A 22,000-nucleotide genomic window follows, 5' to 3' on the forward strand; every position below is an offset into this window, starting at 1 on the left:
CTCCGTGTTATATCACATCAAGCGCGTTCTATCGCTTTTAAGGGTGTCATGACGCTCCGGCACCGAGATATATTATTTTGTTATTTTAAGTGTTTTGATAATTATTATTAACGATTACGGTTTATGCGGAAGATATTGATGCGGTTGCGCATCAATAAAACACAGGATAAGAGAGACGAGAAGAGGAATCGGAACCCACGAGAATGGAGGTTATCGAGTCCTGTTCGAAGAGAAAAGCCTTACCATTGACGAAATCGATAACGTGTCCATGTAGTAGAAAAGTAATATTGCATGAATTGATCTTAGTTAATCTCAATGGCCCTTACGTAGCGCTTACTATGCGACAATTTCCAGTAACACCGACGTTACGAATTAAAGGTAGCTGTTTCGTTATCATTCATTATCATTCGCAATTGTGTAATATTATTCGTACTCGGTTTCTACAAATCCACGTCATAATTATATAATATTTATATTATAATATATGCTACAATTGCACATATAATATATATACAATTATACAATGTATAATTAATATATATATTATATAATTGTATGCTGTAATATATAATATTATATAATTATAATTACATCACCGATACGATTATATGCAATTATAATTACCAGTTGTCCGTATAAATTAAAAAAGAAACTGTAATTTATGGAGCGTATTTGTAATACACATACATACACATACATGCATACAATAGTACGCCAAGAGATACGTGCAGCCGCCACGTGCAAAGTCCTTCGCGCCAGAGCAATTGTACAAGAGCCCGTCGGGACGACTCGAGACCAGCACGACGTACCATCTGTCTTATCTGAATGTCGACCCGGCAGCGGCATGTCACGCGCGACCGCAACCTATTCGTCCGGTCCGTTCTCTCGAGAAGAGCACCGGCCGGTTTTTCGATGATACGACGAACAAATTGTCTTACAGGCCCTTGTGGCAGATCGTTAAGCGGGAGCCGATCGTGCCGAAACGTAGGTAAGGGAGATCATCCCGCGGATGGACGTTGTGAGCATCAATCATGCTTTCACCATCCAGTCTGTACATGTTGCGAGCGATATCGTATGATACATTGCGAAAGAATCAGCCACTCGATATGACGGCTTACAAACAGGCTGTCTATCAGGGAAAGAGCGCGAGCTACGAGAGTGGCCTATATTTTGGAAGATAAGAGTCGTAGATAACTTAGGGTAAATTTGGACAGACGTTGACGCGCTGACTTCTCAAGCGTGTCAGCGAGTCAAGCTTTGAATGATCTCAAAGCACGGGGAAGTTCTCTTCCCCGGCTGTAGTAGACGCTAAGCGGCAGAAAATACGTCGAAGAGAGTACGCCTCTCCAGTATCAGTAGATACGCTGATGACGAAAAGGCTCGAGCTAATGTCCAAATGACTTCATACGCGCCAGACCGATGACCGGTCTGGGTGCGATGGAGAATGTCACGACGGTCCGTCGCGATTACGTGGCGAAGCGCGTGGACAGACCGGAAGCAGTCGTACCCTGCGGCAACATTCGCACAAGCTCGGCGCCGTTGGAGGAGAGGACGATGACGAGGATGTGCTACATGCCTCCAGGACCTATGGAGCCGAGGGTCAGTTTCAAACCGAGGCTGAGGTATCAGCCGCCGAGTCAACCTCTTCCCGACGAGACGACGCAGAAACTGAGCTATCAGCCCTTCGTCATCGGTAAGAAGGAGTCATATCCTTGGGCGAGGAAGCCCATGTACAAGTGAGTATAAACGCATCCGTCCGAAAGGACTTTCTTAAAAAAAAAAAAAAAGACGCTTCTCCCGAAGGACAGTTATGAGAAAAACGATGTTGTAGAGGAACAGGATATCGCGAAAATGTCGAAACGAAATATTATGTCACATATATTTCATTTTATATACTGCTTCCCGATCAAACAAGTGACAACAACCAACAGTCACTAAAAATGATCACGAAGTATCGGCTTTGTGCTTAATCTCCGAGTGTTGAAGGCGACCGATCACCGCGATGTGCGGCAAGACCACCTACTCGGAGAGCTACCTGGAGAACGACGCGGCAGACGCGGCGAAGCCGATCCTGCCGGCCGCGACGTACATATTCCCCTACGGCGCGGAATTCGCGGGCAAGACCGTCTACAAGGAAAGCTACTTGCCGGGCGAAGGGGCTCGCATGGAGCCGTTCGTTCCCGCCGGCAGTATTTCCATACCCGACGCCAAGATGCTCACTGACACGACCAACAAGGTGCCGCGAGCAGCTCAGCGAATCGCGGCAGTTCGCTAACGAGGGCTCTTTTTCTCTTCTTTTTCTCCCAAGCCGACACTCGTTCGCGTCGCGTCATCCGCGACGATGAATAATCATTGCTTACGTGAATCGGCCCGCAGCTGAGCTATCAGCGAGTCTGGACCGAGAAGCGCGAGCCGTTCTTGCCGCAGCACAGGAGCGCTCTCGGGGTCGGTGCGATGCAGTCCGAGACGACGAGCCGCAGCGAGTATGTGGCGAAAACGGCGCCCCGGCCAGAACGGATCGTCCCGAGCGACAATATTCGCACGGCCGACGGGCCGTTGCAGGCCGACACGACCACCGCGTTGTCTTACGTAAAGCCCGGCGCCATCAGGCCCGTTCATAGTTACAAGCCCGTCAGGGAGTATTGCAGGTGAGGAGGAGGAGGAGGAGAAGGAGGAGGAGGAGGAGAAACGGAAAAGAGGCTGCAGATGTGCATAATTAAAACGTGATATTACACGCGTGCCATTGCAAAGTCCAAGAGACAAAGTCCGTACAAAGAGTAAGTAGTTGCTGCAGAGGTATTTCGAGGAGAAGCGCTCGAGAGGATCGAGACATCGCCTCTCTCGCCGTTTATTCTCGTCCTGCGCGACGTTCCTTAGGCTTCTACTGATAACCAAGGCTTAAAATCGCCTCACGTGAGGCCACACCCGGCCTTGAATTTAGAATTAGATCAGAATTTTTCATTCGAGTTACGTGACACACTGCACCTGTAGCCGCGATCCGCGGTCGCGAGAATCTTGGGTAACGGATGAGTTGTAACCACTTTCCGTAGTTTTTGTGAATTGTAATCGTGACGATTTCGCAACATGTCTTTCATCCTTCATCCAGGCCGCACGTTAAATTCGACGCCGAGACGGTAAATAAATTATCCTATCAATCGTGGGCGCCACGGTCTAAAGAAGAGATCCCGTGGGCGCGAAAGAGCAAATATCAGCCTCCCCTGCATCCGATGACCGGCGACACGATCTATCACATGAGTTACCCGGCACCAGGTCACTACGTCGAGGCCGATGAGGTCGAGCAGACGTGCGCTTGTCCCAACGACGAGGAAGATAACGTTTCGTGTGCTCCGGCAAGAGCGGCGTCTTAAATCGACCGCGTTTGTAGCGAGAGTCAATCTCAAGGTTGCCGACAATATCGGCCGAGGTTCCGAGATTTCCTCCGACGAGAACTCGATTGCGAATAAAGTAACATTCATAGTGACAAACAAAGAAATGTCTCCTTAAATTCGCCATCAGATATAATCCATTATCTGCGGCGTTAAAGTTCTGCAGGAAGAAAAAAGAAGCTATCATACATGCTGCTCGAAATCGTATACACCCAAAAAAAAAAGAAATATTCTATTTGCAAAATGATTTTTCCCACAGTCTCATATCCTAAGCGAAGCCTTTTAGAGAAAAAGGATTCTTCCTTTTTCGATAAAGTGAACCATTCATCTAAAATTAGATATCATTCTAACTTTTCCTCTTATTTCAAGAGGATTTCCTCTTGTATCAATTAATTTTCCTCTTATATGAAGAGGAATACGTTGATTTTTTAATATCGGCTTCTTTTGTTCAGTCATGCTCTACCTCCAGGCATGAACGAAAAAATAACCATATGCTCATGGGTCAGAATATTTGGAATGCTTTTTCAAAAAGGTATGTGCGTTGCTGTATAACATATAACGAAGATAATTTACTCATATTTGGCCAAATATAGTTTATAATCTATTGCAAGAAGTTGAATAATATATTCTTTCTTTTAATCATGTTTCATACAATTGGTTACGATGAACATCTTTAAAGCTATGAAGTCCGTAACATAACTGACTGGAATATATTTGTTATGATGACCTTGTTTCATTCGTACCTACTTATTGTAGAACTGGAGCCAGAAATACATCTCTTTCTATATATATATATATATATATTACTTTTCGCTATATATATAATTTTTTCAAATTAACTAGCATAACCAGTAAGAACAAAGTACAGTAAGAATAAATAATAATCCTCTTAAAAAAAGTTTAAATAATTTGTATATAAGAGGAAATTTCTATTAAAATCAATAAGATTTGCATTATGCATATAACATATAATCCCACTAACTGTAAGAATAATTTGTATATATAACATTTTCCTCTTAATCTTAGAGGAATTTTCTTGAGGCCATATACAAGAATAAAATCCTCTAAAATTTAGAGATGATTCCACTTGTTCTGAAATTACTTTCTTTTTGGGTGTATACTAAATAAAAAAAGATCGGATCATGCCTGAGAATGTTCATTGTGAATCGCAGTCGCCGAATGAGCTTTGGTGGCAATGCATACGACGAACGTGTTGATTTACAATCAATTTTATTGCGCGTAAACATGCGTGTTATATTACACTTATTATACTACGCTTAACGGTTACAGTAAATAGACCGAGCACGAGCGTCTCTTACGGGCCGTAAAATCATCCTTGGTAATAAAATAAACTCTAATCTTTGATAAAAAGATCAATAGCTAATACTAGCTCGTATTTCCACCAAACGATGTTGGCGGTCTCATATATATCTTATAATGATAAATATAAGAGGAGAGACAACGCTATGTGCGCTCCTACTCGCGACGAAATCCAGTGTACATTTAACGGTGTTTTACATATGTATACAATCGATAGATTTTTTTTTCTCCTCTTAATAATACATACATAAGACACAGACACAGGGGAGGGAATGGAGCACCGTAATAGTAATTAATTTTACAATGTATGCGGGTGTGTACGTGTCGTGCGCACGTTAATCAAGTCCCCCAGGACGAACTCTCGCGTTTCGCATTCTTCCTCTTGCTCCGTTAAAAAAAAGAGAAAAAGAAAGAAGAAACTATAAGTATCCTAAACTTAAACGATAAAAGTAAACTTTTATACACGAACGAATCATCTCTCAATAAATCTATACATATGTATTCATGTGTGTGTGTGTGTATGTGTGTGTGTATATATAAACACTCTCGAAGTATAACTAAACTTTATCACGAGACGAAAGCTAAGATTAGAAAGAAGAAAGAAGGAAGAGAGAGAGAGTAGTAAAAAAACGTATACCTAATCTCATCGTCGAAGTATTTCCGGAAGTCCCCGAAGAATTGAAGACCAAAGTCTAAGAATTGTAAGGCACATACTTTTTAGACCATCTCGATCGTACGCCGCTACGAATACACGTAATTCGCGTGTGCGTACTCATCCTCTTTTCGATTTTCTTATCATAGGTACAACTCAGAATTGAACACGCAATAGAACGATTTTAATAAACCTCCTCCTCCTCCTCCATTTACGCTTACAATCCTCGATATCTGAAAAGACACTCAATGGCAATTTGACTAGGCGGCACGGTACGCTCGCACGTATGAAGATGATTGTCCATTTTCTACGTCGCATTGTACTCTCATAATCTCTCCTCGATGAATCTCTACTTTTATCATCGTTGTATAATGTTAATCCTTAAACTGTATATCTCAAAATTCATACAATAGAAGTAACAGCACCTCCCTTTGTCTAGAATCTCTAAAGACGCGAGAAAATCAATGTGTAATTATAAAACGGTACGTATAGCGCACACACCAATCGGCGGAGTAACTTAATAACGACGGCTATTTAAGATGCAAGTGAGTCATCGCAGAATTTTCCACTCGTACGTATTATTGATTTATTATTTATCGACTCGTTCAAAGAAGCGGGAACGACGTGCCTCGTCGTATCGGCAATCTGTCACCGTGCTAATTGTACGTTAATATTGACGAGCGCGCGCTCAGTTTATTGGTATTCTCCGTTTGGATTCATTTCGACGAACGCGCACGTAGTTGGAAAATATCAGAGCGATCTAATTACACATCGCGTAACGTTCAAAAAGCCACCCCGTCGGTTGGTGCACACGAAAAGGAAGAGAAAGAACAAAAAAGAAAACATGTTTTATAATAATTCTTTAAAATTCTCTCTAAAACGATCTAAACTGGTTAACAAAAATAATTGCTATATGTTCGTAATATAATTTCTACAATGTTGTATTAGTCGTACTATTACTCTGAAACATGCAATATACAAATTTATCATTACATATGTTTTTTTTTTCTTTTAAGCGTTTCGTATATCATAAATGATGAGCTACGAGCTATGAGCTTTTGTACTAAGTGTTTATCGTATCTTACAAGAATCTGGGCTAAAGCTGACATTACGCCTGGAACCATAATATTAAGCTTTAGCTTAACCCCTTGCCCTATAATACAATGTCCTAATATATCGTGCGAGACACGTGATATGCTTCGCGGACCAAACATAAGAAGAAACACGAGTCAGGCTTGTGGTGCGCGTAGTACATCGGACCAAATATAAGAAACACCAGTAAGACTGGTCGTGCGTTTTGCGGGCCAAACATAGAAAGCACAAGTAAGACTCGTTGTTCAATTTTTACTCGTGTTTCGCGGTCAATGTGCCGCGTCTGCGATTTGCGTTCTGTGACTTGCGATTTGATGTGAACCGGGCATTACAGCTTTGCAACTTCACCACCGACTTCGGCACGTGCTGCTGCGACTTGCGAATCACACAGCGCAAGGGGTTAACAAAATTCATATTACGGGAACTCTAAGGAGAACGAAGAGTCGACAAAAAGTCCAATTAACTCTAATAAACTCGCGAGTTACAATAGTAAAAGGCGCGAGCATTACTCGCTCGTTTAATTAAATAAACAAAAAAGTACAAACAGCTTGCGAAAGACGAAGAAATTTCGACGAGTTTGGTGTCACTGCACGGGGATATTATTTTAAAGCTACATAACAAATCGTTAAACAAAATTCTCTACGATTTCCAATAATCATAAAATTCGAATCGATTAAATTCATCTCCGATCGCAGCGTTATATGCATCAATAACATCCGTAATATATAATCAATATAATCGACACGAGTCACACTCGATGCTTAACATTCAGACAGCGAATAATTCTTATTTATATTCATATTATTTGTTCTCGTATTCACATGATCTTGTCGTTCATTCGTATTTTCTAATTTAGCGCCAGAGACCTTTCTATCCTTTCTTTCAACTTGTACACTCGAGCTTTTCCTTCTTCTCACTGCTCAAAAAACTTGACGAGAGAAGCTTCTCACACTTATTATTTTTACATATCCTACAAAATGTAATACCCGTACCATATTTTATAAGATACAATATACCATATTTCGCGTAACTTTCGCGTAATATACTATATTTTATAAGATATAATATCTCTGCGATGTGGAATTAAGCATTACGGCGCTCCGGGTCTCTTTGCATTGTCTCGTTTGAAAAATAGCGAAAAGCGCGACATCGTCGCAAACATCAAATTCACCGGCACGATGTCGAACGCTAAGAGGCTCAACACGTTGTTACGACCGTTGTGTGGTGTCAACAAATAAACTGATGATGACAATAGACGAGAGTGACACAAACGTACGACAACGATGATTTCTCCTCACACGAATTGCACATTCTTCCTTCGAAAGCAACGAGATCTCTCCGCGATTCGTGCGAAGACGACACGTCGTCACAGACTATCTCAGACGCAATGCGCTCTCATATGCCGCTCGTCGCATACGCATCATAAACGCTTCTTTTCTAGGTAAGTAATCGTGTGTACTGTCGCCGGATAAGCGTATGCGGCCGACGCGACACATGCGTCCCTCCCCCGTTAAACATAACAATCCACGGATCGCGTCCGTTGCTTACTTTCTGTGTATATGTATGCACCAGATGAACCGTCAGAGATCGAAGAAGGGTTTGGTGGTGATCGCCATCGCCAGCGATCGCCAACGATCGTCGCCGACAACCGGCAGCAACGACGACGACGACGACGACGACGACAACAACACTTGAACGTACCTATTATTGTGGTTTGTTATACGACTGCATGAACTCGGAGAAGCTGAAGTTGTTTAAGTGGTCCAAGTTGAGATTTTCATCAATTGATGTCAGCTCGTTCTGACTCATCAGCTCCACATAGTCCACGTCCGAGCTTGGTCGTCCAACACCCGACTGGCCGAGACCAGGTGCATAGCTACCACAAAGCAAAACACAACCCCAATCACTGGCAATGCTCGGTGTCAAATTAGCTGCGATATTGCACCGCTTAAATTGCTCTATACTTTCTTGCGGGCCAACCACCGCGTGTACACCTCATTCTCATTTTTCTTTTTTTTGCTGTTTACTTTTAGGTCTGAACGCGTAACTTGTCTCGTTTCTTTCTCAAAAGTGTGCGAGTGACCGATTTCTTGTTTCTTTATCAGCCGGAATAGCCGGTACAACACGGCAAAAGGTACAAGACAACCACAAGAGTCCGCCAACTCTGTAGATCGGTCACTTGTCTCCCTCCGAAATCTTTGGAAAAAGATGGAATTAGATACGTATCGCGACAGAGTTCCTTCGCATTGACTCTCTTTGCAATTCGATACAACAATCATCGAAAGGATGTTATTATTATTATTTTTTTTTGTTAATCTTCGCACTCATTCGGACGATATCTCGCGTGTCGCACAGGTAACGGGAACGGGCGAGAAACAACACGAGTCGCAACTAATTCGCGAGTTAGACAGCGTTAAAAACGTTCAATTGCCAGCTGCGTTGCTAGAGTGATTGGAGCTGCGTTTTGTAGGGTAGTATTGAAACTTTCACATTGTGGTTGTACCGGCTTGTCTCTGGCCTTTGCTTCTCTCTCTCTCTCTCTCTCTCTCTCTCTCTCTCTCTCTCTCTCTCTCTCTCTCCATTCAAACGGCAATAATCCTTTCTCTCTTACGCGTGGGTACATAACTACATTATAGTATATGTCTCGTTGCACGCAACCATCTTTTCGACACGCAAATGTTTACGCTTATATCTTATATACATATAATGCTACGTGCTAATACGCATAGGTTCATGATACAAAAGCTATGTCAAAGCCATGGATAAGCCGTTGCGCTAGAAAAGTGAATCGTAAAAAACTTGGCAGTGTCGGAAAAATCGATTATACGTTAATGTTCCTTTATCTTTATTTGCTATCCTTTTCTTCTCTAGGTTTCCTCTGTGGTCCGCAAGTGAGATATGAAACACGAATCCATAGGCTAGAAGCGCTTCGTCCGACGACAGAAACATAATCGTTGGTCTTAGAGTAATACATACCTCCTGTCGCGTTTGCAAATTTACGCATCTTCGCATTTCTTCATCTCACTTATAAGTTTGCAAAATCAAAGGAAATAGAAATTGTCCTAATATACGCAATTATGACACCAGGACAAAAAAATGTATACTGTCATGTATACTTACAGTTTGAAGGCACTCATATATATATATATATATATTATTTTACTTCCCTTATCAACCGCACAAAAATATCATGACAAAATCATTAAAAAGTTATAACTTGTTCGTTTAATATCAAGTAACTTTTAATACCAAATAGAAAAAGATATAATAAACACAACTGAAAGAAAATATATATTATTATTTAATATTAATATTATTAGCAAATATAACGTTTTTCATCCACCCAATGGTCTTTACTATTGATATATATTATAGAATTTATTCTCCTGAGTAACATTCAAGAGATTCGAACTGTCGCTTATTATATATTAAAAAGTTATTAACAAAAGTTTCATAAAAAGAGCCTATCTCTCCATTTAACATATACATTAAGATGTGTTAAATAGTATATATGAGCCGAAAAAACCTAACTTAATCTAACTTAACTTAAATTATTATATCTTTGTTGCCATATAGCTGAATATATCTCGAAGTAAACTGAAGGCACGGTGATTTATCACTAAATCAGAAGAAAAAAAGTTACATTTTTGCACACAGTTAGGCGTTGTGGTCCTAAGAGGACCTTTTCAACATAACAATATGTGAAAATATAATAATTTGAATTAGATAAAGTTAAGATATAGATTAAGTTCTTTTCGGGAAATGGATATAGGGACAGAAACGAAGTCTGCCCCGCTCATTTATACTAATATTTAACATAATTTTAACATTTTTTCTTAATGTACACTGTGTCGGAAAGATAGGCTCTATTTATGAAATTTCTTTTGTTAATAATTTTTTAATAAACAATGAGCGAAGACTAAAATCTCTTGAATGCTACTCAGAAGGGTTCTATAATATATGTCAACGTCAAGACCATTTGAGGTGGATCCCCTAAATGTTATGTATGATATTTATATATGATATATTTACTATATCATAATAATATATGATATCTTTGTTACTTTTTATGAAGTGATTACATAATATATGTTTATAAGAGAGATAAAGAAACACAAATTTACAAGCGCGACAAAAGAAATATTCTATGACGGGCGATTAGATTGTGTTTCTGTTTAATACTAAGTTTACAAATTACTAACAAATTACTGCTACTATTGGATGAGGATACTGGGGTATTAAATACATTTTATAATATAGTTTACATACATTTTATGATATAGTTAGAAACGTACGGCATATATTTCTCATAAACTACGTACACTAATAACTGCATTAGAGGATGCACATCTTCAACTACGATATCCATTGTAGTCTCTCAATTAGCGAAAACATCACGATTGCCTTTGACAAGATGATGATTTTATGAAAAAAAAAGAAAAAAAGCGATAAAAAATAATGAAGAAACGATCGACTTAATGCGATCGACATTAATATTATGTTCATTTTTTTCATAAATAATCTTCATACGCAATTATTGCTATTCGTGAGAAATAATTGCATTGTTTAGAATGTATTTCGACCAGCCAGTACCTTCCAATAGGCAGTTATCAAACGAATTGCATATTCATTCCGTTTAAATATATGTTACATTACGTTTTTCTTTCTAACAACTTACTAAGTACAATTATAAAATTAAATGCCCTGTAAAAATGTATTTATAAACAAAAATTTATGTCAAAAGACGGAGTTCTAAAAAAAATTTAAAAAAGAAATAAAAAAAATACTGACAATGATCCAACAACAGGATTCAGAAGATATGCAATATGTGAGCTGCTAGGAATGTCTGTTATTTCGGTGGACTTAGAATTCCACGATTACAGGCTTTAACATAGGCTCACACATTATTGTCTTCGACTTCCACTTCTCTAATATAAACCATGATTGCTGAAGTCAAAATTACGACGAAATAATGAATAGTCATCTTTTCCAACACCATTAAAAATTATGTATCGCATATATTTCTCGATTCATGATCCGTACTTATTTATACAGTGCGTTCGCATGTAATATTTATAATTTATAAAAAGAAGGCCTCAAATTTTTTGATTATCACTTCGCTTCACAAAACTTCGCTCACAAAAAACGATATGTTTATACACCATTATACAGGGTGTCCGATAAACGAGGAAGCGATTTCTCGTGATAAAAATAAGAAATGGAAAATTTTAATATCATCATATCGGTCGTCATGTTGTCTTGATGATAAACAGCGTGTTTTCCAATTTTATATAATCCACAAATTTCGTGTAATGAGGAATCACATCACGCTATTGCATCTTACATCACATATTTCGATGTTTCACTATTATCTTAAGATTTTATTATATAATGAGGTGTAATTCGCACGGTTGATAATGTGTTCATGATGTTGATTTTATATAAGAAAATTATCTAATAGTTTAAACATCGAAACGTACGGCATTTATTTCTCATAAACTATGTACACTAATAACTGCATTAGAGCTTATATCAGCCATTTCTTTCTTCAAAAGTGCCGTACCATCTCTCGTCTGCGTATCGTATAATTTCACGTCTGCATAATTTGAGATTTGTTTCCTTTTTCGAGTGGATAACGAAACACCGAACGAAAACGCACTTCCGCGCGAGGATGCACATCTTCAACTGCGATATTCATTGTAATCTCTCAATTAGCGAAAACATCACGATTGCCTTTGACAAGATGATGATATCACATCCATGCAACTGACCTTGAAGCTGTAGAAGGTGTGTCTCGTGTCACAGACGGGTCAGGACTGTGTGGTTGAAACACAGTTGACGGTGTTGCCGGGTAACTTCCACCTGGGCCGCCTTGACCGTTCCCGCCAACTCCCACCACGGAGGAATGAGACGGCGTTTGATTGCCGAGACCGGGGGCACTCCAACCTGGCACGTGTGTCACCAAGAGGGGCTTGACGTATCCATTTGTCGACGTGGCTTGGTTGTCTGCAGAAATCGGTGATTATTACGAACTCGTCACTATCGACTCTTTATCAGAGTAAATAACAACGTGTGATTCCATTTCGCTGAATTATATACGATAAAGTTGCTTTGCACCTACCGTTAAATGGTGTATAATATTTGGAGAAAGCCTGATCTTTGGTGTATTCCGGATAGAGGAACAGTAAGTATTGCAAGTCGTTAACGCGGTCTGCCAAGCATCGTATAGCGAAGTCCTTGCTCGTGAACGGCTGGAGCATGAAGACATCATTTTGATCTGAAGCGCAGAAATATGGGAGATTGAAGTCGCATAAAAATAATCCGGTGAGTTATCTTTCTCACACACCACCTCACTCTTTCTTTTCTCTCTTTTCTCTGTCTCGACTACTTTACCTGCGACCCATGCGATAGTGATACCGCCGAGTTCCGAGTCGGAAAAACGCATCAGGAATGTCCCGGGCGTGCAGTTCGACAACATCTCTTCCGCCTGCTTCTTCCTGACGAAGCCGAGGATAACACCGTCGGACCACGGGCCGCGTAGATGTTCTCTGGTCAACTTCATGACGGCGTAGAACCACTCCCAAAAAGTGAAGTTTCTTTCGGGAAGCGGTTCCTTACAAAATTGTGCCCAGGACAATAACATGTTGGTGTAATCTTGCCCATTCGAGTTACTGCCCCGGAAAGCCTTTTCCGCAAGGAATCGCAAATTCTCATCCATCAGTGAACGACCAGTCGCCGAGAGAAATTTTACATTCAAAGCATCCGCGACCTGAGGCCATGGTACTTTGTCCGGCACGGCGAATGGTACTCTGCCAGGCTCAGCGAATGCATTGTCCCAGGTGACAGTAGCCCAAGCATGGGGTTCTTGGTTGCCGTGAACAATCACGACTACTGGTAAACTCAACGTCCACACTTGGAACACCAATTCGCCGCCGCCGACGCTGAATTGCGATTGGAACAGCAGCGAGAACTTTTCGTCCATCACGGACTCTGTACCTTTCTTCTCCGCTCGTTTGATCTTCTTCAGCTGCATGTTGCGGAAGCTCACCGAGAGTTGTCTGGTTGTCTGTAAACGGCGTCGAATTAAATAATAAAAATTAATTAATTAATAAAAATAATAGTAGAATTAATAAAACAAAAATAGAGCGGAGATATTTCTTAAGCGCGAAAATGCGACCCACGACAATCTATTTCACTCATTTCGTCATTAAGTTGACGCAAATCGACTGTTAATATTCTCGCAAACCTGATGGTACTCCATTGTGCCGGTGTTGTTCAAAATCTCGCCGCTGTTGTCGTTCTTCATCTTGTCGCTTTTCAACAAAGCGTTCGCCTGCGTTTCACTGACTATGTATACCCTGACTTGCGGCGGCGTCATGTGCACGTTCAACTTGCCACCGACGAGGAGACGCACCGTGCTCGTAAAACGAGTATTAGTTTTCATCACTTGCGGAGGCTGTTTCTCAATGATGAAGGTGCTCGTCACCAGGGAGCTGAGCAGCTGTGTGATTTGTGAATTTAACGCTGGGAACGGATCTTGCATCGCTGTCGTGTTGAACATCAGCTTCTGCTTCATGAGTTCCGCCTCTTTAATTTGTTGTCGCGTCAGCCAAATTATTTCGGCAAGACCCTCGCACCATTCCTGAATGGAGTCCAAATTATTGACGAATTGTATGCCGTTGCCTGATAGCTGCTGATCCCTTTTCCATCTGAGAACCAAAAAAGTAAAATGAACGCGCTCGAAATTTTCCTCCCTGGACGCAATTTCTGTCTTCTTCTTAAATATCGCTACTTATGCCACCTGAAAGAAGTGGGATCGATGATCTTACCTGATAAGTTCGTCATCGAGGATTCTTGATTGTAAGTTGCCCAACTTGCTGATGATCTCTTTCAACTTGTCGGCTAGCAGCAGACGCGTTTGCATCAGGCCAGCCAATTTATGATTCAGAATCTGCTCCTGCTGTTCTCGTTGCCTGTGTAAAAAGAACGATATCTTATTATAATATACAATGTATCTCATTATAATATACAATATATCTCATTATAATATACAATGTATCTCATTATAATATACAATGTATACAGCGAGAAACAATCACGTCGTTCGCAAGTCATTATTTTACCTCCTGATCTTCTTATCGACGTCGAAATTCTGCTGACTCTGCGGCTGCGTAACGAGATGTTGCATTTGCGCGTTCAGCTTCGTGCACTCGTGATAACTGAGCGCGAAGCTCTCCTGTTCATGCTCCATTTTTCGTATGTCGTCCGCGCAATCAAGTGCCTTCTGGCGCAGCGCGGTAAGCTGCTGTATTATGTCCACCGGCATGATCAATCTGTTACTAGGTATGTTTGGTAGTGGTGTGCCTAAACTTCCCTCGACTTGTTGCACATACTTCATTTCCAAGGCCAAGCAATGCTTAATTATCTTAAACAAGGCTGCTGGATTTTGCAGATACTTGTGCTGCAATTCCAAAAAGGAGCAATAGACATATAGCCTGGATAGTCATTTTTACTGATTCAATTAAAACACACACAGTACACGACATAAAGGCACACTCACACGGAACGATTTAGCAGCTTCAGTCAATTTTATCCTTGTTATAAAGAAGTCGTCTGAGGTGAAAGTCGCCGCTTTTGACTCCAATTCGTGTATCATGGACTCGACAAAATTGGTTACATATTGCTCGTGCTGTGGATTATCTGGATCTATGTCCGGCCTAAGGTCAATCAAGTGTTATAATTGTTTGTTATAAATATTGATTGTTTGCGGACGTCTGTACGTCAGGAGTCACATGTACTTATGCCTTAACATTACAACTAGGGTTATTTGTGCAACTTTTTACACTTACACGTCATAAAAGGTTGGAAAAAATTTACAATTAAAATACAATTTACTAAGAAGTGCTAGTAAATTGTATTTGTACCGATTTTACGTTTGAGAGGATCTGTCCTGGAGCGTTGAATAAATTATGCCTTTATAAGAATATATAATAAGTATTAATACATATAAATATTAAGGTGTTATTCAGGAATTATGCCTTCATATCATATCTATGGTATTGTACAATTTTCAACCATACATGCATGCAAATTTGAAAATTGTAGGGAACCCTAGCAAATATTAAGGCTTATATGATATCTGCAGTCTTGTCTACGCAAATGATTAGATTCGAATAGACTAAAAATTTATATGGTATACTCGCCACATTTTTTCTTCTATCCATGATGATAAAAAGTGCCTCACTTCAATCGGGAAATGATCACCATACATAGCATGCACTTGCTTTAATGCCTCATTTGGCAACTGCTGGGACTTTGCCCACAGGGACATTTTTTATGATACTTTTATTTCCTGGTAAAAAATAGAAAATACTTAAATTCACTAGACATTCTATTCCTTAGTGTATCTTACACTAAGAATTATTCAATCTCTTCTCATGATGATAAGCATAATTACATCACCGACGTATAAATATGAATATATGGATAAAGCCTTTCACAAGTGGAAGCTGAGATTAGCAATAAGATGAGAATATGGGAATTTTGGATACGAGGAAAAAAAGAGAAAGATTACAAGGAAGTAGAAAAGGGAAAAATCTTAAAAAAAAAAAAATGTTTAGATCCAGCTAAACAAAATAAGCATGTGAACTGAATGGTAGGAAGTCAAGCTGAATAATGTGTTTGTAGTCCTTTTTTGTCATAAAATTCAACATTCCCCTTGTTATTTCAGATTGTTAATACATGCTATGTCTACAAATAGCTTTTTACTACATTAATTTTCTGAATTATGATTCAATCTTGGATTCATAATTGGAACATTTTATGTAAATTTTTTTTCTAATTTTTTGGAGGACATATATTTCAAAAATAGTTTGTTGAACTTATTCTACCAGAATTTCACACAAATATAAAATTTAAACTAGGCTGAAAAAGCAGTCAGAGGATATTGCTTCAAGTTATGTATGACTTTGGGCAATCTTCTGAACCACAATAGAGCATTTCAACATGTCAATACTTGTCAGATATTATCAGAAGGTCAAGTCTCTCTTCATGTACCTTAAAGCAGATTTTGAAATGTTGAATATTCAGTCTTTCAGTTTCAACCTTTAATCAATGGAAATCAGCGGACAATTAATGAATGAAAAATTGCTTTTTTTTCCATTGTTTTTACTTGCAACTCAATTATTTTCTTTTCATAGAACTTTGTCACAACGCGTCTGTATCTCTTGGGTAAATTTCTTCAATAATTTCCAGAAGATAAATTTTCCTTTTACCGGATACCGGATATGTCCCGAATTTTGTAGGGATAAAGGAAAGGTATTGAAATTCTTTTGGCCATTATCTGGGCATCGCTCCAAAAAACTCAAATCACAAAATTCCAAGACCACTCTTATGTGAGACTACTCCTAGAAAAATCAATTTCAGCATCCGAATACCGAGATAATCTTCCATAACTTTCCCACGGTATAAGAACATAATTTTTCTAAAAAAAAATTACGATATCAAAGTCAATATGGCGAGACACAATATACGAAAAATACAATTTATTTCCAAAGTAACAATAATAACAGCTTTCCGGCATAATTAATATGCCTTCAACATATCGAATGTATAATTGATGTAACGATCGCGCGCTATGTTGTTTGGTCGCAACATGTCTTATAGATATCTATCAATAACATCAAGTACATACAAATAACGGAAGCTTACTACACCGCTTGAAGTTTAGAACGTAATCGTTGATATGACGACGGAACAAAATCGCTTGAATCTCTATCAAGGTTGAAGTATCGATTTCCGTCTGCACTTGCAAAATGCGAATTATGCGTGAATATCCCCGACGCACATGAATCTAGCGCAGAGGCAGGAACTCAAATTTTCTTCTAATCGAGCAATCGATAACATACGAGCAATCGAAATCCCTGGAGCACAGGGCCTATAATCTCTGAGTATTTACATACTTGGCGCATTTTTGAGCGCGCGCGATCTCGCGAAACACGGCGTATCACGGACGATAAGCCGCGGCGCAAAGTGCGGCGCGGACGGGTGGATGAGCGAGCGAGCGAGCGAGCGAGCGAGAGAAAAATTCACCCGAGTATTGCGCGACATGTACCTGCTGCGAGATGCAGTCTCGAAACAGAGAGAGAGAGAGAGAGAGAGAGAGAGAGAGAGAGAGAAAGAACACAAAAAGCATAAGCTAAAAACCTCAGGATATACTTTGGTTCGCCAGCGACACAATTCGCCCGCCTGATAGACGAGCAAGCAGAAAGAGAGAGAGAGAGAGAGAAAGAGAGAGAAAGAGAAAGGAGAGAGAGAGAAAGAGAGACGAAAATACGAAGAGGCGGCATGAGCGTGAAAGATCGCTGCTCGGCTAATGTGTGTAGCGCGCGATGTAACGCGTAAATAGATAAGACCGCGGGAATGAAGGAGAACGAGAAGGGAGAGCGCGAGAGCGAGAGAGAAAGACAGAGAGAAAGAGAGAGAGAGAGAGAGAGAGGGAGGGAGAGAGAGAGAGAGAGAGGGAGAGAGAGAGAGAGAGAAAGAGAGCGCGCGAGAGAGAGAGAGAGAGAGAGAGAGAGAGAGAGAGAGAGAGAGAGGAGCACAAGCGACGAGGCGAATAAATATGCGTTGTCTCGTGCGGAATCTACTCACCTGCTGTGTTGCTACCGCTGCTGCTGTCGGCTTCGAGGTACCTACGTCCGCGAGATGTACGACGCAACACGGCGCGATTACCGCTTCCCCCTTCCCCAGCGACGACGCCTCCTTGCGCCTCTTCTCGTCACCGTCGTGTCCGCCGTCGGTACCAGCAACAACGGCCTTCGTGGGGATCGCTAACGCGCGTTCTCCTCGCCGCCGCCGACTAAACATGCAGTAATCGCAGCAGCGCTCGCATCAATAATACCGCTCTCGTCCTCCCCCAATCCGCTTTCTCGGCCGCTACTGAGCCGACGGACGGACGACGAGTAGCCCGGGCGACGACGTAGTGACGCGGCGCGGGCGAGGAATTCCGGGAATTTGATACCGTAAATGGCGCGTGGGGGGGCGACCGGATGATGGTGGACGTCACGTGAGCGCACGGAGCATGCGCGGTGTGCGTTCGGCGCATGGGATCGCGCTGCAGTGATTTATCGATAAACCGTGCTCCAACCAACCGTGCGACCGACAGCACTCTCCTCGCCACCATTTGCCGCGCACTTGACGCGCGAAAATCCAAAAACGCGCGCGCGCGCGCGCGCCCAACGGACGCGCTATGCAAAGCCGCGGGAATGAGCACACACGGGAAGAGGAAAGGTCGGCCGGCGTGAAAACGGTAACATAGTATCTCTCGTATTTGTGACACGTGCTCGCGTCGCGCGTCCCAAGTATATATATATTTATGTGGACGCGTGTGTACAAATTCGTGTACTCGTGTCTCCGAGTAAGAAAGTATAGAGAATGTCATTACTAGAGGAAAATCGATGAATGATGTAACTTTGGACGAGCTGATGCCTGCGCTTAATCTTTCTATAAATATATAATTTATTCAAACATTATAGAATACAATGTTTATAATCTCACACATCTCTCGACTACAATTCTCGGTAGAATCTCGCATACATACATGTGTAGAAATAGAAATATGTATAAATATATGTGTACGTCCTTATAAAACATCCTCTATAAATAAAATACATCTCAGTATTCAGTATAAATATATTCATTAATCTTCTAATAATACATCATCACAACTTTTAAATGTCTCTACAATATCAAACGTGATATATAAAATAACTATGTAAAAGTCAATATAAAAAAGCGACGTGTGTTAAATATATATAAAAATACTGACTGCGAAATAAATATATGCTTCTCAAGGTAGAGAAGCAGGCAATCTCTGGTTGTATATTAAATCACAAGGCACGCATACCGTGTAAGATGAGTGGCGGTAATGTGAGGAACAAAGCCCCTATTAAGTACGTCGAAGCACTTCCGATGCACCAAAAGGCTGAAATAAAAAATGAGTACATTCGAGGAGGCAAGTAATTCACCAAGTAGTTCCCGCGAGCCCAACATCGCTCCAAAGTACCTGAAGATGCAACGATGGGCCCGCAAGCGCGTGCCAAGGCACCGAGCGAACGAAATGTACCAGTGATGACGCCCTTCTGGTGCTCAGGTCCGATGCGTGTCACTAGTGTCATCATACAAGTGACAACCATAGCGGTGGCTGCAAAACAAATGGAAAAACGTAATATGCATGCTTCCACGCGATATACTGCTGTGTACCGCGTTTAAAAAAATAACGAATATGTTCGCAAATCTTTACTGATAACGAATAAATAAACAATGCTCACAAATTGCAAAAAGAAAAATCCCAACAGACAAGAGTGCTACATCACTAGCAACACCGATACATATAAATGCAGGAATTACTAGCCACAAACCCTAGAATAATAGAAAATATCAAATAAAAAAATAGCACCGGCGACGAAGAAGTAAGAACGATGGATTCGCACGAATTAGGTTGCCTTACCAATTCACTGATAGCTTTTGTTTTGTTCGGCGGGATATGTCGCACCCAACCACCCTGTAAAATTGCCATGATCAGTCCGATCGCGAGAAACATCCAACCCTGTTGCATACTGGTAAATCCAAACGTATGATGAGTTAGAAATGTCAGAGTGAATTCCAAGCCACTGTAGATAAACAGGTATATGAAGTACGCACGGCCCAATGTCTTTAAATCTTGTTGATCTGAAATAAGGATTTACATATCATTGTTAAAGTTCTCATTTTCACATCATTTATGATAGAAGTTGAGCAAGAAGGATGTGTACCTTGTCGGTTTAAGCCAGAAACTCCATTAAATTGAAAGAGATCAACTGGATTGATGTAAGAAATTGCTCCAGACAATCCCTTTGCTAGAGTGGTTGCCCTATGCTTTATTGGTAAGCTTTCCTTCATATAGCAGAAAACGAATAATAAGTCACTTAAAGCTAGGAAAAGTGCAAACATGGCTGGCATCATATACCACGTGCCCTCTCTATTACCGCTTGAGATCCGCGCAAAGAATGCTCCTATTATTGGTCCCACAACAAAGCCTACGGAGAAGGCTATTCCCACAAGTGCCTGGGAAAACAGAATAGAATTGTAAATACAATCAAAATTTGTGAATTAAACTCACTCTTACTAATTTATCTATTCCTTTACCATTGCCTTTCCTCTTGTTTTTGCAGAAGTCACATCGCTAATAATAGCCATTGACAGGCTGATATTTCCTTTACTAATGCCACCTACAAATCTCGCCAATACAAAAATGCCAAAGTTTGTGGAGAGAGCCCACAGAAGGTACGAGATTGAAATGCCTGTCAAACACAGGAGCATCAAAGGTTTTCTCCCATATATATCAGACAATGCTCCTATAATCGGTGATCCAAGGAACTGCAAGAAAGAATACATGGAGCCGAGGAAACCTGTGGGATAAGACCAAATTTACCTCTGCCACACATGTTCTCTGTCTTATAGATCGTACTTGAAGAATTTTACAAGTATAGATAGATACATTGCATGCTCACCTCCATAAAGAACCGTACTGACTTTATCTGGAGCATCGAAGAACACTTGTATATTCTTCACATACTTGAAAATAGTGGAGTACAATCCTTGTCCGTTCTCTATCTCCTTGTAATGATCCAGAAGGGCCGGCAGCAGTGGCAATATCATTGTGAACGCCAGGAGATCCAGCAGCAAGGATATAAACACCACCCGCACCGTGTTATCTTTGCTGTCATTCATGTTGCCCGATGTAATTCACGATACTTATACTGTCCCTCGCTCTTGTGAATTTCTCATCACCACATAGGAAACGAGTTCCTCGATCAATGACAAATCGTCACGTGAAGCGTTTCAGACCTCAGTTTCCGGAAGCGATAAGTGTAGTGGAAGTGGAATTCGCCAAAATAGCAAATATCCTCGCGAGTCTAATTAGTACCTTCGCCGAGCTACATAACAATCAAATATTGTTATCCCGACTGACAGATGCGTTTCTCACGCGCAGTTTCCCTCCGGGGCCGTCGGATGCGCGACGGAAGGATGAATGCTCCTCGGCCATCGCAACAGCGCGTCGTCGAAAATGCTTCACGTCGCCCAAAAGTGAAAGTCTCTGACCCATTAGTCGACATTACACTGCCAAGTGTCATCTGTGACACGTGATCGTACGCGGCAGTCATCGGTAAATCTCCCGCAACCTGTCAATAAAACTTATCGAGTGGTAACCGGTACCGACTCGGTCGGTATTAAAACAGGAACCTGCTTTATCTGATGCGGGTAAATATCCGGGACGAATGATGTCGAGCACCGCCACCTAGTAATGGCAGCACACTCGTCTCATCTGAAAACACAATACGCCGAAACGCGAGGGAGAGCACGTTTGGTCCTTCGTCCTCGCGAGAGCTGCAGGGCCAGGTTGAAATTACTGACGGACCGACGGCATTGTCGGATGCACATGCGCCGCATGTGAGGTAACTTGCACCGTTGGCGAGAAAATATGACGAAAACACTAGGCACAGGGCCG

The 22,000-nt window shown here is 41.1% G+C and overlaps 3 protein-coding genes across 7 annotated transcripts; 1 reads left to right on the forward strand and 2 right to left on the reverse strand.

Annotated features, from left to right (window-relative positions):
* The first annotated feature begins 123 nt into the window (after window positions 1–123).
* Window positions 124–3,658, forward strand: LOC105184842 (stabilizer of axonemal microtubules 1-like). Its single transcript, XM_011143923.3, has 6 exons — window positions 124–281; window positions 711–988; window positions 1,416–1,736; window positions 1,987–2,236; window positions 2,377–2,648; window positions 3,107–3,658. The coding sequence occupies exons 1-6, from the start codon at window positions 204–206 to the stop codon at window positions 3,366–3,368; spliced, it is 1,461 nt and encodes a 486-aa protein (XP_011142225.1). The 5' UTR covers window positions 124–203; the 3' UTR covers window positions 3,369–3,658.
* Window positions 3,659–4,599: 941 nt separating this feature from the next.
* On the reverse strand, window positions 4,600–18,459 carry Stat92E (Signal transducer and transcription activator Stat92E). Of its 4 annotated transcripts, none has more exons than XM_011143924.3 (10): window positions 18,103–18,459; window positions 15,654–15,802; window positions 15,011–15,167; window positions 14,574–14,911; window positions 14,280–14,423; window positions 13,697–14,159; window positions 12,844–13,516; window positions 12,572–12,727; window positions 12,222–12,456; window positions 4,600–8,326 (listed from the first exon to the last, which is right to left on the reverse strand). In XM_011143924.3, the coding sequence occupies exons 2-10, from the start codon at window positions 15,779–15,781 to the stop codon at window positions 8,155–8,157; spliced, it is 2,466 nt and encodes an 821-aa protein (XP_011142226.1). In that variant the 5' UTR covers window positions 15,782–15,802; window positions 18,103–18,459; the 3' UTR covers window positions 4,600–8,154. The 4 variants fall into 4 exon arrangements, with proteins under 4 accessions (XP_011142226.1, XP_025160907.1, XP_011142228.1 ...); XM_011143926.3 differs by lacking the exon at window positions 4,600–8,326 and adding an exon at window positions 9,903–10,854; XM_011143927.3 differs by lacking the exon at window positions 4,600–8,326 and adding an exon at window positions 11,199–12,135.
* A 510-nt stretch (window positions 18,460–18,969) lies between these two features.
* rtet (major facilitator superfamily domain-containing protein rtet) lies at window positions 18,970–21,222 on the reverse strand. 2 transcript variants are annotated; one of them, XM_011143919.3, is made up of 7 exons: window positions 21,003–21,222; window positions 20,638–20,900; window positions 20,265–20,556; window positions 19,961–20,181; window positions 19,782–19,872; window positions 19,517–19,654; window positions 18,970–19,435 (listed from the first exon to the last, which is right to left on the reverse strand). In XM_011143919.3, the coding sequence occupies exons 1-7, from the start codon at window positions 21,220–21,222 to the stop codon at window positions 19,341–19,343; spliced, it is 1,320 nt and encodes a 439-aa protein (XP_011142221.1). In that variant the 3' UTR covers window positions 18,970–19,340. The 2 variants fall into 2 exon arrangements, with proteins under 2 accessions (XP_011142221.1, XP_025160908.1); XM_025305123.1 differs by having other exon boundaries at window positions 18,972–19,435; window positions 20,638–20,868; window positions 21,003–21,186.
* Window positions 21,223–22,000: the final 778 nt, after the last annotated feature.

This window comes from Harpegnathos saltator, unplaced genomic scaffold, assembly GCF_003227715.2.
Source record: "Harpegnathos saltator strain DR-91 unplaced genomic scaffold, Hsal_v8.6 scaffold676, whole genome shotgun sequence".
NCBI lineage: Eukaryota > Metazoa > Arthropoda > Insecta > Hymenoptera > Formicidae > Harpegnathos > Harpegnathos saltator.

What these genes read in the sequence shown, in the direction of transcription:
- LOC105184842 (XM_011143923.3), top strand. Translation starts at nt 204, where the DNA reads ATGGAGGTTATCGAGTCCTGTTCGAAGAGAAAAGCCTTACCATTGACG. An exon ending in CGTGTCCATGTAGTAGAAAA is followed by an intron (nt 282 to 710) that starts GTAATATTGCAT and finishes TGCATACAATAG; the next exon opens with TACGCCAAGAGATACGTGCA. An exon ending in GCGAGGAAGCCCATGTACAA is followed by an intron (nt 1,737 to 1,986) that starts GTGAGTATAAAC and finishes CGAGTGTTGAAG; the next exon opens with GCGACCGATCACCGCGATGT.
- Stat92E (XM_011143924.3), bottom strand. Translation starts at nt 15,781, where the DNA reads ATGTCCCTGTGGGCAAAGTCCCAGCAGTTGCCAAATGAGGCATTAAAG. An exon ending in CTCGATGACGAACTTATCAG is followed by an intron (nt 14,160 to 14,279) that starts GTAAGATCATCG and finishes TTTGGTTCTCAG; the next exon opens with ATGGAAAAGGGATCAGCAGC. An exon ending in ATATTATACACCATTTAACG is followed by an intron (nt 12,457 to 12,571) that starts GTAGGTGCAAAG and finishes CGATTTCTGCAG; the next exon opens with ACAACCAAGCCACGTCGACA.
- rtet (XM_011143919.3), bottom strand. Translation starts at nt 21,222, where the DNA reads ATGAATGACAGCAAAGATAACACGGTGCGGGTGGTGTTTATATCCTTG. An exon ending in CAAAAGCTATCAGTGAATTG is followed by an intron (nt 19,873 to 19,960) that starts GTAAGGCAACCT and finishes CTATTATTCTAG; the next exon opens with GGTTTGTGGCTAGTAATTCC. An exon ending in GCCCATCGTTGCATCTTCAG is followed by an intron (nt 19,436 to 19,516) that starts GTACTTTGGAGC and finishes TTTTTATTTCAG; the next exon opens with CCTTTTGGTGCATCGGAAGT.